At 40.2% G+C, this 15,896-nt stretch overlaps 2 protein-coding genes across 2 annotated transcripts in view; one reads left to right on the top strand and one right to left on the bottom strand.

The window, feature by feature from the left end:
- Nucleotides 1–15,896, top strand: part of BCL10 (BCL10 immune signaling adaptor) — a 238,928-nt gene that overhangs the window by 153,666 nt on the left and 69,366 nt on the right. The window lies entirely within an intron of this gene.
- DNAI3 (dynein axonemal intermediate chain 3) overlaps nucleotides 1–15,896 on the bottom strand; it is a 58,598-nt gene that overhangs the window by 16,501 nt on the left and 26,201 nt on the right. The window contains exons 12-18 of the mRNA XM_053591198.1: nucleotides 14,577–14,663; nucleotides 13,155–13,283; nucleotides 11,672–11,745; nucleotides 6,285–6,429; nucleotides 4,818–4,914; nucleotides 2,417–2,535; nucleotides 544–607 (exon numbers count right to left, since the gene is read on the bottom strand). Of these exons, the coding sequence (XP_053447173.1) occupies nucleotides 544–607; nucleotides 2,417–2,535; nucleotides 4,818–4,914; nucleotides 6,285–6,429; nucleotides 11,672–11,745; nucleotides 13,155–13,283; nucleotides 14,577–14,663 (715 nt within the window). The remainder of the gene's footprint in view (nucleotides 1–543; nucleotides 608–2,416; nucleotides 2,536–4,817; nucleotides 4,915–6,284; nucleotides 6,430–11,671; nucleotides 11,746–13,154; nucleotides 13,284–14,576; nucleotides 14,664–15,896) is intronic.

Here is a 15,896-nt window from a genome sequence, read left to right as displayed (position 1 = left end):
AGAGCACCCTAGCATCACAGCTCACAGCAACCTCTAACTCATGGGCTCAAGCAATTCTCCTGCCTCTGCCTCTCAAGTAGCTGGGACTACAGGAGCCTGCCACAACGCCCAGCTATTTTTTTTGGTTGCAGCCGTCATTGTTGTTTGGTGGGCTGGGGCTAGATTCCAACCCACCAGCTCAGGTTTATGTGGCTGGCGCCTTAGCACTTGAGCCACAGGCGCCGAGCCTGCATGTTATTTCTTAATTAAACTCTTTAAGTGTCTCAATCATTTAAACATTATGCAGGTCAATGCTCCTCGAATTTCAGTATGAAAACAAATTTCCTAGCAAGTGTCATTAAAATCCAGACTCAGATTCAGTAGCCCCGTGTCTCTAGCAAGCTCCCCGGTGGTGCTTTACAGCTTATTCAAGATCCTCACTTAGAGTCAAAACCTTAGTCGTCCTCCCTCCCATTAGCAAGACTCGGTACTTCCCAGATTCCTGGGGGTAGTTTAAATTAAAAGGAACATCTTACTAGTAACAAGGCGACCCACAGCACTTACCCATGAATCGGCCAGTCTCAGGGTCTCTTTCCAGTTTCCAATCTGTATATATCACTTCTCCTTCCTGAAATATTACGGGTTCCTGGTGAGTACCCTGACGACTTAAGGACTTAAGACCTCGCATTCATGTGCTGAGACTGATTGTAATGAAAACAAATACAATGTAACAGGTCAGTTTAATCAAATAATAATTTGAAACAGTGGGATGGGGAAGGCTCAAAATGATCACTCCATTTTATAGTCAACAAAACAATGAGTGTGTTGAGTGTTTACATACATATGTCGCATAGTGACAGGAACGTAGACAGTTATGCCGATAATTTACATATCAGAGTCTCAGCCACTGGGATTCCAAAGATTTTATCACTAATCCATGAAGGGAGGGCTCAGGTCCATCTTATTTATTTATTTATTTTTGAGACAGAGTTTTACTCTGTTGCCCTCGGTAGAGTACCATGACGTCATAGCTCATAGCAACCTCAAACTTGGACTCAAGAGATCCTCTTGCTTCAGTCTCCCCAGTAGCTGGGACTACAGGTGCCCACTGCGACACCTGGCTATTTTTAGGGACAGGGTCTTGCACTTGCTGAGGCTGGGGTCGAACTCCTAATTGCAAGCAATACACCCTCCCTGGTCTCCTTGAGGGCTAGGATTACAGGTGTGAGCCCACAGCACCCAGCCTGTTCCAAGTTACAAAATATGCATCTTATCGACTAGTGCTTGCCAAATGGAATTCAAAAGACCCAGTGCAGTAGACAGGCCCTTCGGTACTGGACCCCAGCCTAGCTTCTAGGTGCAGCCTTCCCTCTTGCACCAAACTATTTCACTGTCTCCAGGCAAATCCTGGATTTTCATAACTCCAACTTGTACTCTTGCCATACTCTTTCCGGTTCCTTCTCAGCCTCCAAGATCCAGCCACCTTCCCTGCCTCCCCCTTCCTGTTTGAGTGGCCTCTGACCTCCTGTTGGTGTTTTTCCATCTTGTTGTCAACGTGTCTGCTCTTTGGCTAGGTAGTGAGTCCTGGAGGGTGGCGGGACGGTGCTGTTCACCTCTGACCCCAGCACCCAGCACTGTGCCAGGCAGGCAGTATGCTCTCAGAGCTAGTGGACTTTGTTAATCTCTTAACACCAAAGTGGGAACGCAAATTGCATTCTGATGCGACTGGGCTATGGAATCTTCCCAGGGTGGCCTGGCCTGGGAGAAATAGCCTTTATTTCCGGGAAAGAGAGACATGAATGAAAAGAGCATCTCTGCTCTGTAAGATCAAGTTCTGAGTCTAATTTCTTTATCTGTAAAATGAGAACAACAATTTCACATTTACAGGATTACTGGGATTAAATGGGATATTTAATTGGAATACCATTTGGAATATAACCTGGCACAGACCCTGATACATAGAAAATGCCCAATTAATGTGAGCTCGCTCTGGTATTATTATAGCAGGTGCTGAAAAAGGGCGGCCGTGACTTACCATTATTATATCCAATTGCTACTTATCTTTAGAACTCAATGAGTTTTTCACTGTCTTTCCTACTAGATTGTGCTAGCTTAACAAAAGAATATGCTTCCTTTGTAAATCTCTACTACTTAGCATGATTTCTTCCATATAGTAAAGGTAGTTGATGAATATTTACAGATTGATCAGTAAATTACTAGTAAAAAGAGTACTTAATTTTATAGCTATTTTCCATATCTGTTTATAAACATGTTAAATGTAAATCTATGAGGCCCCAAGGTTAAATTTGTAATCGAAATAATCATACTGAAATATAAAAGTGATAAATCTAAGCTGTCTATAACAAACGTGTACAATAGATGTTAACGTATTTGTGTAATTAGATAATAATTTTAAGAGCAAATGATTCCACTTTACCTCTGTTCCCACAAAGAACTTTGTGCAGAATTCCTCTATTGGCTTCAGATGAGCAGCCATCCCGCTTTCCAGATTATGGTATGGGTCCACTTCTTCCGTCTTCTCTGCTCTGTCCTGTGCTAGTGAGGAGTATGGATAGACGGACCACATATTTATAGTGAAAAATTAAAAAGAAATAAACAGTTTACATTTTCCATCCCTGTGACATGCGTCTGGCCCATGCCCTTCCCAACGTGGTGGGCATGAGTCCAAACCTTTTAAAACTTTTAATTTAGCAGTAGTAACTTTCTCAAACCAAAACATCAGCGGCTGTACTACGACATAATAGCTCTAGCTATATGTGCAAGGTAAAAGTTTAGCTAATCCTAGGGATGCGATGCAAGCCTCACGTGGAACCTCTTTCTTCTTAAAAGTACTTATCTCGCCTCATTTTAAAGCCAAGACATTTTGTGATCTAAAAACTAATGTTGCTTAATGAAGCTTTGGAAAACAAAAAAAAAAAGCAAAGGTAAAAGAACAAAAGCCCTCCAGTATCATGTCCCCCAGAGATAACCAGGATTAAAATATTGATATATATCCCCTGTAGTGACTTTTCTGTGACTATATATAAATAGATTTTTAAAAAATTCAATCATATTATATTTTAGCTTTGAATCCTGCTTTTCTTTTATGTTAAAGATATGTCTTGAGCATTTACCCAGATCACTTATTAGTTTTTCAGACATGTGATATTAAATTCTGGGGAAGATATAGGATTTTATAAACATATTATTTCTCTACCATCACCTCAAGTGATCCTCCCCACTTCAGCCTTCCAAAGTGCTGGGATTATAGATGTGACCCACTGCACCTGGCCTTGAAAGGCTCTCTCTTTATTAGATGCCAATTCCCACAACATTTTGATCTACAGATTCAACACAATCCCAAGCAAAATCATAGTTCCTTCTATGCAAGACAAACTGTTCCTGAAATTCACATAGAAAAGCATAAATAGCCTACACCTACAATAGCCAAACACTTTGAAAAAGGCATTTCAGGACTAATGATAAAGCTAGAATAATAAAGAGAGCGTGGGGTGGCGTGTGTGGCTCAAAGGAGTAGGGCGCCAGCCCCATATGCCGGAGGTGGTGGGTTCAAACCCAGCTCTGGCCAAAAACTGCAGAAAAAAAAAAAAGAGAGAGCATGGTAGAGACAGACGCTCAGAGTAAGGAACCAGAGTAGGGAATTCAGAAACAGACCCTCATACAAGCACAAGTGATTTTTGACAAAAGCACAGAGGTATCCCCAGTAGAGAAGGAATAGTGTTGTTTCAATAAATGCTGTGGGACCACCATACACAAAAAATGCACTTTGAGCTATAACTTGTGCTATATACAAAAATTAACTCAAAAGGGATCACAGACCTAAATGTAAAGCCATGAAACTCAAGTTAGGCCAAGATTTTTTTTTTTTTTTTTTTTTTTTGTGGTTTTTTGGCCAGGGCTGGGTTTGAACCTGCCACCTTCGGCATATGGGACCGGCACCCTACTCCTTGAGCCACAGGCGCCGCCCAAGGTCAAGATTTTTTAAACTCAACACCAAGTCATGATCCATAAAAGAACAAATCAGTAAATTAGACTTCTTCCAAATTAAAAACTTCTGATTTCTAAGCGACTGTTAAGAGAATGAGAAAACAAATCACAGAATAAGAGGACGTAGTTGCAAGTCTCATCTGATAAAGCACTAGTGTCTAAAATATAGTAAGGACTATTCAAACAAGGTCTGGATGAATATGCTATCCGGAAAGCAATGCAGAATGAATTGTATAGGAATAACTAACAACAGAAGTATTTTTCAAACATTTGCCTATGAAAAGGATTTCCATTTATAATTTATTTTATTTTATTTCTTTGAGACAGAGCCTCGAGCTGTCACCCCGGGTAGCGTGCTGTCGCATCACAGCTCACAGCAACCTCAAACTCTTGGGCTTAAACGATTCTTTTGCTTCAGCCTCCCAAGAAGCTGGGACTACAGGCCCCTGCCACAAGGCCTGGCTATTTTTTGGTTGGAGTTGTCACTGTTGTTTGGCAGGTCCGGGCTGAGTTCAAACCTGCCAGCCCCAGTGTATGTGGCCGACGCCCTAGCCACTGAGCTACAGGTACCAAGCCAATGTAATGAGTTTTTAAAAACACATAAATGCATCCCATAAATGTTTGTGAAACTGAATAGAACTGAATCTCTTTGTGTGTATAGGTCGTTTTAATGTGTTAACTACAGCTATTCTAGCCATTATAAAGTTCCATATTGGAGGCTTTGATTTTTGGAATTCTTTTTACAAATTCGACTACCCTAGGAAGTGACTCACTTTCACCTTAGACATAATCGGTCGCTGACACTAACTATTAAATGCCTTTTAATAAGCAAAGGAAATTACCTTGGGTTGGATAAAGATGGCTTTCATTCAGGCTTATCTTGGTTGGGCAGTGATCTACACTTGTTTCACCCTTAGACAGCCTTACCTTTAGGGAGAACATATATGCATAATAAAGATTATTTCCATATTTCCTTCAGGTATCCTTGGGTAATTCATTCCTGTCTTTCCTATTGCTCCCAGATTGAAGGAAACCGATCTCCTTCACCTTCCCACTTCCCTTGTCTTTTTCAAATTTTTAGTTGCTGTTCCCTACTAAAAGCACTAAAACAAAAAGCATCTAAAGCCCATTTCCAAAACCTTGCCACAGAAGGGAGCTCATCTAGGGGCACATTTCCAAATCCCAAATTCTCTTGAGTCATTTTATTCCTGAAAATATCTTGTATTCGATTCCATAATATATCCTTATTAGTTTTAATATAGAACAAGGACTTATTCCCCTGCTCCCTAAATCTTTCAGTTAAATGAAACTCCAGGAGGTTGCACAGGGACCTTGTGTCCAGCTGGCCACCTCTGACTCCCCTCAGGGACGCACAGGCTGGAAGTTACAGAAGTGGCCCTGGGCCTGCAACACACCCTGGTGGCTGGAATGAGAAACTGTCACACTTTCCATTTTCCCTTTACAGCTTCTTTCTCCCTTAGAAGGGAGACAAATACCCACGTGCCACACAGTTATTCTTAGCTGGGTTTTTGTTGATGTGTTTGAACTACTCATAGCTCAGTAAGTCTTACCCCAGAATAATTCTAGTCCTCTCTCTCCAATTTTTTCCTGGTTACTTTGAGAATGTTCTCATCCCTCCATGCTCTCTTTTCTACAGAGAATAATAATGTAATTTGTGCAATACTTGCAAATGAAAAGTGTTATGTTTGGAATTAAAATCAGACATTGTAAAGAAAGAGAGCCATCAGCGTCAGAAGTCCGTTCCTACTTTCCGCACATATCTTATCTGTAGCCATATTTTTCTCAAACTAAAATTGCTTTTCTTCAAGTTCTGTCATTATTTTTCATTCAATTCCTTTTCGGATCTGTTGGGTCATAGCTTTTAAAACAATACTGGTACCTTTTACTACCATGCAAAATATGCAGAACTTTGGCTACAATAGCAGGGTAAATTAGCTTTTCTCTGTTAACCTGAGCTTTGACTACTTTGCAAATAACTGATGTGCGACTGAATAATTACTTACAAAAACCATATGTAAGTTGTAGCTTGCTTATACATGAATATCAGTCTTGAGTTCACAATGGTTTTGATTTCTGGCTTGCTCTTCTTGGCAGGTATCAAAATAATTTTATACCTTGGCAGGTATAAATGTATTGGTTGAATGAATACGTAAATTATAAAGTCTCGTGTTAATGTGAGTTGCTCTACTTTTGGAGTGGGTGTATATGTACGTCTATGCATTCAAATTATATAGGGTATGTATGCGAATAGGGGGGTTAAATGCCATGTTACTTACCTTAGCAAGAGGTTTCCAAGAGAGATCTAGATGCAAAAACGTAGCTGGAACATCAAAAGGAATTTCAATAATTTCCTCTTTCTTCTTCTCTGCTGCTTGGGGGACTAAAGTTTTCTGTGGTCTAATATCCCAAAAACATATTGTGCTGAAAAAAGTTTGTAACTTTTTTATTAAGTATGAATAAGGGGTGCAACCTCAGAACTACCATTAATACGTCTAATATGAGCAATGTGACCATGGCTCTGAAACTAAGATTTTAATGACATGGAACAGTTGTGCATTTTCTGTTTTTGAGAATGATACTGTTTATAGGGTTTTTTAAGAGCCTTCTTCATCTCAGGACTAATATCATTTATGAGAATTGAGTTTGGGAAGTTGTATATATAATTTTTTTTTTTTAAGACAGAATCTCACTTTGTCACCCTTGGTAGGGTGCCGTGGCATCACAGCTCACAGCAATCTCAAACTCTTGGGCTTAAGCCATTCTCTTGCCTCAGCCTCCCTAGTAGCTGGGACTACAGGCACCTGCCATAATGCCTGGCTATTTTGTTGTTGTTGTTATTGTTGCTTGGCAGGCCCAGGTGGCATTTGAACCTGCCAGGCTCGGTGTGTGTGGCCAGTGCCCTACAGGTGCCAAGCCATACATATAATCATTTTTATATAACAGTTTTGAGATATAATTCATATTCTACAAAATTCACCCAGTTAATTAGTATAATTCAATGGTTTTAAATATATTTACAGACCTGTGTGTGCACCACCACAATCAATTTTAGAAGGTTTTCATCACCTCCCCCCAACATCCCAGATATATTTGTAGTTACTATTCATTAGTAGTTTCCTCCAAGCCCTTCCAGCAGCCCTAGGCAACCTTTAATAATATACTTCCTTCTCTACAGATTTTCCCAGGCTGGACATTTCAAAAATAAAATATGTGGGGCGGCACCTGTGGCTCAAAGGAGTAGGGCACTGGCCCCATATGCTGGAGGTGGTAGGTTCAAACCCAGCCCCGGCCAAAAACTGCTAAAAAAAAAATAATAATAAAATATGTGGACTTTTGTGACTGCCTCTTTTCACTTAGCATAATGAAAAAATAAACAACCCCATTAAAAAGTGAGCAAATTTGACATGAACAGGCATTTTCAAAAGAAAACATGCAAATGTCAAAAAAACATGAAAAAATGTTCAACATCACGAGTCACCACATAAATGCAAATTAAAACCACAATGAGAGACCATCTTACTCCAATTAGAATGACAATTATTGAAAAGTCAAAAAATGATAGATGCCGTTCTGGATGCAGTGAAATGGGGACATCTATCCACTGTCGGTGGGAATGTAAATTAGTACGACTTCTTTGGAGATCAGAATGGAGACTTCTCCTATTTTTGAGGAGCCACAAAACACATAAAATCGGAGTTTTAATTTGTTACTCCAAATCCCATGTAGAAAAGCTTTGTATGTTGGGGGGGGGGTCGTCAATTAAAAAAATGGAGGTATCTCAAAGAACATCGACCTACCATTGATCCAGCAATCCCACTACTGTGTTTCTGCCCAAAGGAAAAGTCATTATAACAAAAAGGTACCTGCTCTTGTGTGGTTATCTCAGCACAACTCACAATTTTAAAGATATGGGGTCAACCTAAGTATCCATCAACTGATAAATGGATAAAAAGAACTGTGGTGCATGTGTATATACTATACAATTCCACTCAGTCGTAGGAAAGAATGGAATCACGTCATTTGCAGCAACTTGGACGGAACTGGAGTCCAGAATCCTAAGTGAAGTAACTCAAGGGTGGAAGAATGAATTGCTGTGAGTTCTCACTTATAAATGGGAGCTAATCTGTGCCTGGGTAAAAACACACAGAGTGGTGTAAGGGACACTGGGGACTCAAAAGGGGGAGGCTGAAAGCAGGTGAGGGACAAAAAGTTCCCCATGGGGTACAATGTACTTTAATCAGGTGATGGGTATGAAAGCCTTGATTTCACCACTATACAATAGTACACACATGTTATAGCATTCCTTGTGTCTGCCCGAGTTTGGTTAAAATTTTTTTTTTTTTTTGTTGAGACAGGGTCCCACTCTATGCCCCTGAGCAGAGTGCAGTGGGCGTGGTAGCTCACTGCAACCTCAGACTCGGGCTGCGGGCACCCCGCTGCCTCAGCCTCTGGAAGCCGCTGGGATTACAGGCATTCACCACGACGCCTGGCTGGGTTTTTCCATTTTTTTCATGAGTCGGGGTCTCACTGTCGCTCAGGCGAGTCTCGAACTCCTGAGCTCAAGTGATTCTCCCTCCTCAGCCGGTTAAAATTTTTCAACAACAAGCTGGGCCTGGTGGCTCACACCTGTAATCCTAGCACTCTGGGAGGCTGAGGCAGGTAGACTGCTTGAGCTCAAGAGTTGGAGACCAGCCTGATCAATAGTGAGACTTCTTCTCTACTAAAATAGAAAAAAACAACTAGCCTGGTATAGTGGTCAGCACCTGTAGCTCCGGCTACTCTAGCAAGAGGATCTCTTGAGCCCAACAATTTGAAGTTGCTGTGAGTTATGATGCTGCCACAGCATTCTACCCAGGGCTACAGAGTGAGACCCTATTTCAAAAAAAACCCAAAAAACCAAAAAAATTGTTTTTAAAGTATTTAGATTAACAAATTGCAACTCAACTAAGACTAACAAAATTGTTATTCATTTATATAGTTTAATCAATGTTAATCATTTGCTCATCTCAATGAATAAATGGTTCAAATAAAAAAATAGTAATAATTTTTATGTTGTTAAAACATAAATCCTTGAGAGACCCCCATAAGTGACATATGAAGATGTTCATAGTTGGTTTAAAATTGTTTTCCAAGATTATATAGCTCTTATTGGATGTTATTCATAGCATTTATGAAATGGCATTGCTAAATACAGATATCATCAGTTGAACTTCCTATATAAATCAGTTATACATTTTTTAATTTATTTATTTTTATTGTTAAATCATAGCTGTGTACATATACATTCTTAATTAATGAAAATTTATTTTCTTATATTCTATATTGTAAGATCCTACATAGCCGAAGTATAAAGGTTAGGACTGATGGAGTTCTCCAGTTAGCTTTTCTATAGATGCATAAGCTTTATTTTCTACTTTAACAACTTCTGAAAGAAATATTTCCAGAATATTGCCATGTGTATATAATTAACCATCTAAAATAATCATTTAATCAACCAATCTCCTTCCTTTCAAACTCGAGGGCCATCATTTGTAACTGACTAACCAAGGATCTGTGTCTATACGCTTTCAAATATTCTCTCCGGCCTCTGAAGAGCAATCTAGCTTTACATTTTGTTTACAATTAACATTATAGGATAAATATTCCATGAAATTATAATACAATTTTAATTGTTGCATAAAATTCCATACGACCTTAAAGATGATAGGTATAGATGCGTTGTTTTTGCCTGGGAGACAACAACCCTCTTTTCTTTGGCAAGAGTATTCAAATTGTTGTTTGGGGAACTGCCTCTTTCCCGTTGTCTGCAGTCAGGCTGGGATGTCACTCAAGGCTCTTTGCCTTATCTTCCCTGGTCAGACCCTGTCCAGTCACTCCAAATCTTAAATGGAGTGACACAATGGTTGGAGCGGATTCATTCAGAGGGAAGTGGCTGGCCTTTCATTCCTGCTGCCCAAATCCCTGGGGCTCTTTCCAAGGTCTGAATCAGCACTTCCTTTGCTCCAGTAACAAATGTTGTGAATATACACATAGTTAACCTATTAAGGCACTCAGTGGAGAATTGGTATAAATATCCAATACATGACTGCAAATAGATGCATCTCTTCACTTTCTGCTAGCCGCAGTTAGTTTCTGTTGCTTGTACTCAACAGAGTCTTCTGCAATATGTGCCCCTGGGATCCCATCATATCTGCCTGGCCCTTGCCTTGGCTGCTGCTGACATCACTTGTACCCTCTGCCACCCTATAGTGGCTTCTGGGGCCTAAGGGATCATTATTTCTATTGGGGTTGATGCTGTTTGGAGTGGCAAAGTTTACCAGTACTTGGATGGTGGATAAATAATATTATCCTTCTTAGCTCCTATTTCACTGTGGACTTTTAGTGCTGCCAATTGGGAGATGTAACTTTATTATTATTATTTTGCAGTTTTTTGGGGGGGGCTAGGTTTGAACCCACCACCTCTGGCATATGGGGCCAGCGCCCTACTCCATTGAGACCCAGGCGCCACCTGAGATGTAACTTTATTTAAGTGAATATTCTTCAATATAGCTACCAAATTGTTTACAAAAACACTTTTTATAGATACACCATAAAAATGTAAAAACTCTTCTACTTTAAAAAAATTTCCCCCATGGGCGGCGCCTGTGGCTCAAGAAGTAAGGCGCCGGTCCCATATGCCGGAGGTGGCGGGTTCAAACCCAGCCCCGGCCAAAAAAAAAAAAAATTTCCCCCAATTAAATATTATAATCTTCATAATCGTTAGAAAAAATTGAATATAAATAACACATATGGCAAATTTACAAATAAGAGAATGTGAAGAAACGCAATAACTATGGGTAATGCTATGCAACATTCTCAACCAGGAAGCCTAGTTAATTCTTTTATTTTATTTTCTTGAGATCGTGTCTCACTCTGTTGCCTTGGTAGAGTGTCAGGGCGTCATCATAGCTCACAGCAACATCAATCTCTTGGGCTCAAGCGGTCCTCTTGTTTCAGTCACCTGAGTAGCAAGGACTACAGGTGCCCGCCACCTTGCCTGGCTGATTTTTCTATTTTTAGTAGAGACAGGAGTCTCACTCTTGCTCAGGCTGGTCTCGAACTCCTGAGTTTAAGTGATTGACCACACCCGCCCCAGCCTCCCAAAGTGCTAGTATTAAAGGTGCCCGGCCTAATTCTTCTTTTAATTGCATAGTCATTTCTATGAAAGAGTTTTTTTGCTTTTTTGAGACAGAGTCTTACTTTGTCACCCACAGTAGAGTGCCATGTGCCATGGCATCATAGCTCACAGCAACCTCAAACTCTTGGGCTTCAGTGATTCTCTTGCCTCGCCTACCACAATGCCTGGCTATTTTTGTTTGTTTGTTTGTTTGTTTTTTAGATACAGGGTCTCACTCTTGCTCAGGCTGGTCTCGAACCTGTGAGCCTAGGCAATCTACCCATCTCAGCCTCCCAAGTCCTGGGTTACAGGTGTGAGCCACTGTGCCCGGCCAGTGAAAGGATATTCTTGAACTAGCAACAACCCATAACATTCTGTCCTTTAGTTACATTTCATTTAACAATAAAGATTATTTAAGGAGCAGAAAATGGCACTGATTTTTAGGAGCATCTAAGGAAAAAGCGTGCTGTATAAAAACATATTAGCAACGTTTAAAGTCAAACGTACCAATCTGCTGAGCATGTGACCAGTTGGCAGCAAATTCCACTTCGATTTTCAAAGACAGCGCCCATTCTGTTAATCTATATTTTTAATGCAAGAAAAGTAAATTCTGTGTAGCTAGAAGAGTAACATTGTTTTCTCAGAGCTATTCACCTTTAATTTTTTTTTCTTGTTCTAAATCTTAAGAAAACACTATCACAGAAGTTGCAGAATTACAGGGTTTTAAAATCAAAATACGATCGTGCCACATATTCTTTGTCCATTCTTTTGTCACAGAAATATTTTCACATAGTTTTTTTGTCTTTTTTGAAGCCGAGACTCACTCTAAGGCGCCTGGCTAAGTGCCTTGGTGTCGTCATAGCTCACAGCAACCTCAAACTCCTGAGCTCACGAGATCTTCTGCCTCAGCCTCCGGGGTAGCTGGGACCACAGGCACCCATCACAACTCCCAGCTAAGTTTTTCTAATTTTAGTAGAGATGGGAGTCTCACTCTTGCTCAGGCTGGTCTCAGAACTCCTGAGCTCAAGCAGTCCTCTCACCTCAGCCTCCCATAGTGTTAGGATTACAGGTATGAGCCACCATGCCCAGCCTGATATTCTCAGTTTTATTTTATTTTTTTTAAGACAGTGCCTCAAGCTGTCGCCCCGGGTAGAGTGCTGTGGCATCACAGCTCACAGCAACCTCTAACTCCTGGGCTCAAGCGATTCTCCTGCCTCTGCCTCCCAAGTGGCTGGGACTACAGGCGCCCACCACAACGCCCGGCTATTTTTTGGTTGCAGCTGTCATTGTTGTTTGGTGGGCCCAGGCTGGATTTGAACCCTCCAGCTCAGGTGTATATGGCTGGCGCCTTAGCCGCTTGAGCCACAGGCGCCCAGCCAATATTCTCAGCTTTTAATTCTGCAAAGGACATGGTAGATCCTGCCTTGAGGGAAACCTTGGAGAAGCTTGCCTATTTCCAAATTCACAAGCACCACACTGTGAGGTTACAGTCAAGTACACAACCACAAAAACAAACTGCAAGGCAGATGCTGGGCAGTCAGCTGTGCTCACTTACTACACAAAGAGTTTGCACCTGCCAGCTGCAATTCAAGACTGTGCCTCAGCAAAATTACATACTACAATATGTCACAGGTTTTTCGAGTTGCCTGTTCCTAAATAGCTGATTTCATAAAATTGAAACCCATAAATGCTAAGGACATAAAATATCTGTACTTCATTGTTACATATCAAATCCTTGTTTTCACCACTATTATATCAGGGTTGATGCCAACCACATTCTTTCAGTTATAAGCTAACCAAGTTGAAAGATTGGCTTTATTTCCAGTTCCAAGTCAGATATGGGTCTGGTGACAGTGATCCGATTTTTTGATGCTTAGTTCCTGGTTACTTTACAATGTCAGTGTGAATGAACTGCTGGCTTGAAAGAACGTCATTGGATAAAATCTAAAATTTACAACCAACAGAAAAGCAGAAAGCCCTCCAGACTCACCTCAAATGTGTCAGCCAGCCAGTGTATGTCTGTGATTACCTTCCTGTGCCCGTTTTCTATTGAAGAGACAGCACAGTGTCTGATATACATTGCTTCTTTGTTACTATCTGGTTCAAGGAGAAACATAGGCTGAAAAAATTTTTAAAGAAAGTTACATGCTAATTTCAGAGAGCTGATGAATCAACTTCTACTTTACTCATCATTCCAATCAAAATTAGTAACTTGGAGATATACCACTTTAAGAAAAAACATAAATTAATGTCTCTATAAACCATGTATTTAGGAGATGTCTACTTTCCCCTTTAGTTTAAGATTTTATCTCTGCATTGAACAAGGATGTATTATTGACCTTCTCCCTAGAGAATCCTTGAGACATCTTATTCTTCCTTTTTTTTTTTTTTTTTTTGAGACAGAGCCTCAACCTGTTGCCCTGAGTAGAGTGCTGTAGCATCACAGCTCATAGCAACCTCCAACTCCTGGGCTCAAGCGATTCTCCTGCCTCCGCCTCCCAGGTAGCTGGTGCCAACCACAATGCCCCCCCTATTTTTTGGTTGCAGCCATCATTGTTGTTTGGCGGGCCAGGGCTGGATTTGAACCCGCCAGCTCAAGTGTATATATCTGGCGCTTTAGCTGCTTGAGCCACAGGTCAAGAACCGAGACCTCTTATTCTTGAAGGAGGATTTCTTTGCACTCAGAGAAGGCCACATCCTACTCTTCCTTGGTAAGAGACCTGCTGATATTAAGCCTAAAGAATTGGGCTCAGGGAGCGTACAACAGGGTGGGCAAGTACTGAGTTGGGAGCTGAGGAATTTTTTTCTCAGCTCTCTATTTTTTAAATTATTATTTTTTAATTATTGTTTCAGGCTAATTTGAGGGTACAATGAATTAGGTTACAATGTTTGCATTTGTTAGGTAGAGTCCCTCTTATAATTGTGTCCCGCTCCCTCTCAGCTCTCTTAATAGAGCCCATGGCCTTTGGGAATCATCATAGCATATTATCATCAGAGAGGACTGTCATCTCTTCATTTTTATACCTGAGAACACCTATTCCTGCCAAAATGAGGTGGCACATCCAACTCATAGGGCAAGGCTGCCAAGCCTGGACCACTGGCCTCTGTCTCATGCTAATTTGCTGTAGGGAAGTCCCTTGGTCCCTTCATTTTATATAACAACAGTAACAACAAGAAAGAATCTTACATCCTGGGACAGATGATGCGATTTGTTTCGTTGTGTTTTGATCACAAGGATTATGCTAAAGGAATTCAAAACATGTTTGGAAGAAGATCTGAAGGCTTAAAAAATAACACTCTTTTTTCCTCCTTTTTTCTACTGAGTTTTCGTTAACCTTGGCAACTCTGTATGTACATGCCCATAAACTCTTGAATGGAAAGACTTGGAAGTGAAAAGATACAAAAAGCCAACCTTGAGTATGGGTTTTTTACTTCTCCCGCCTCCTGACTTAATGTTCTCTATGCGATCGGCATGGGCAGTGATATCCCACATGACGATCTGAAATGGAAATAAATGTCAGTATAACATCTCCAGGAAATAGTTAATCGAGTCTTAAAGATTTTTTGAAAAATTATCAGGCTGGTATGCAGCCTGATAAATCAATCACCTTTGAGGATAATAAAATTAAGTCTTCAGTAATTCAGCAACTTTGAAAGGTAATGTAAAAAAGCATGTTTTCTCTATAAAAGTATCTTCAGCACTTTGATTTTTGAGCTTGTGTTAATAAATTCTAATATTAAAAAAATCCAATATGAATGTCACACAATTTCCTTTGCTTTGGTCAGAGTTCTCCCTTTGTTTTGGGAAAGTGCAGTGATTGTAGAGACAGTTGCTTTAGACAACTGTGTAAGCCCATTCTCCAGACTTAAGTATAAATACACAAATATCCAACAGCTGGGAAACGATGCTTTCTTTTTAAATGAATATTATGACCAACTCTGAATTCGCATATATCTGGATGGTTAGTTTTTGAAAAATCAGAATAAAGTAGAATATGTTAATACTAAATTAGATTAATTTCTAATGGCTAAAAGTTATTTCAGTACACTAGAGTGTTTACAAACTATAGGGTTATTAAATTGTGAGTGACTTTATTTTTATCTTGTGCTTTTTTAGAATATTCTAAAACAGTTGAGTGTGGTGGGAGGACATGCCTATAGTCCCAGATACTCAGGAGGCCGACGCGAGAGGATGGCTTGAGGATGGCAGGAGAGTGAGGCTGCAGGGAACTATGATTGCACTATCGCACTCCAGCCAAGACAGTGTGAAACCCTGTCTCTAAAAATAAAATAAAATGAAAAGCTCTGAAACAAAGTCATATTACCTTTTTAATGAGTAAAAAAAGGCCCTTCAGGATTTGCAGGGGTTGGGGGCTAGGCTCTGAGCCATCCTTATGACTCTCAGTTAAAACAGAATTGAGGGAGAGAAATTTGGTTCCCTGGTTATTTTGGTTCTGGATTAATGGACATGGAAGCTGTAGACGTTTAAATTTCAACCACAAGGAAATTTTTCTAGCCGCACACAAAAAGATCACATACCCTTTTAATGGTCAAACCCAGTCAATCATAATGAATTTAAACTTTGATCATAAAACAGCATTAAGATTTTCAGTTTGTTTTATTAGACAAACAAATTATTGGAGGATAGGATCTAAACTTTTTATAAATTAGAGAACTTAAAAAGGGAAAAAAGCAAACATGATGTCAAATTTCATATACATAAATTCAATGA

Source organism: Nycticebus coucang, chromosome 5, assembly GCF_027406575.1.
Source record: "Nycticebus coucang isolate mNycCou1 chromosome 5, mNycCou1.pri, whole genome shotgun sequence".
Lineage (NCBI taxonomy): Eukaryota > Metazoa > Chordata > Mammalia > Primates > Lorisidae > Nycticebus > Nycticebus coucang.
The sequence above is the reverse complement of the archived record's forward strand: the minus strand, read 5'-3'. Positions and strand labels throughout refer to the sequence as shown.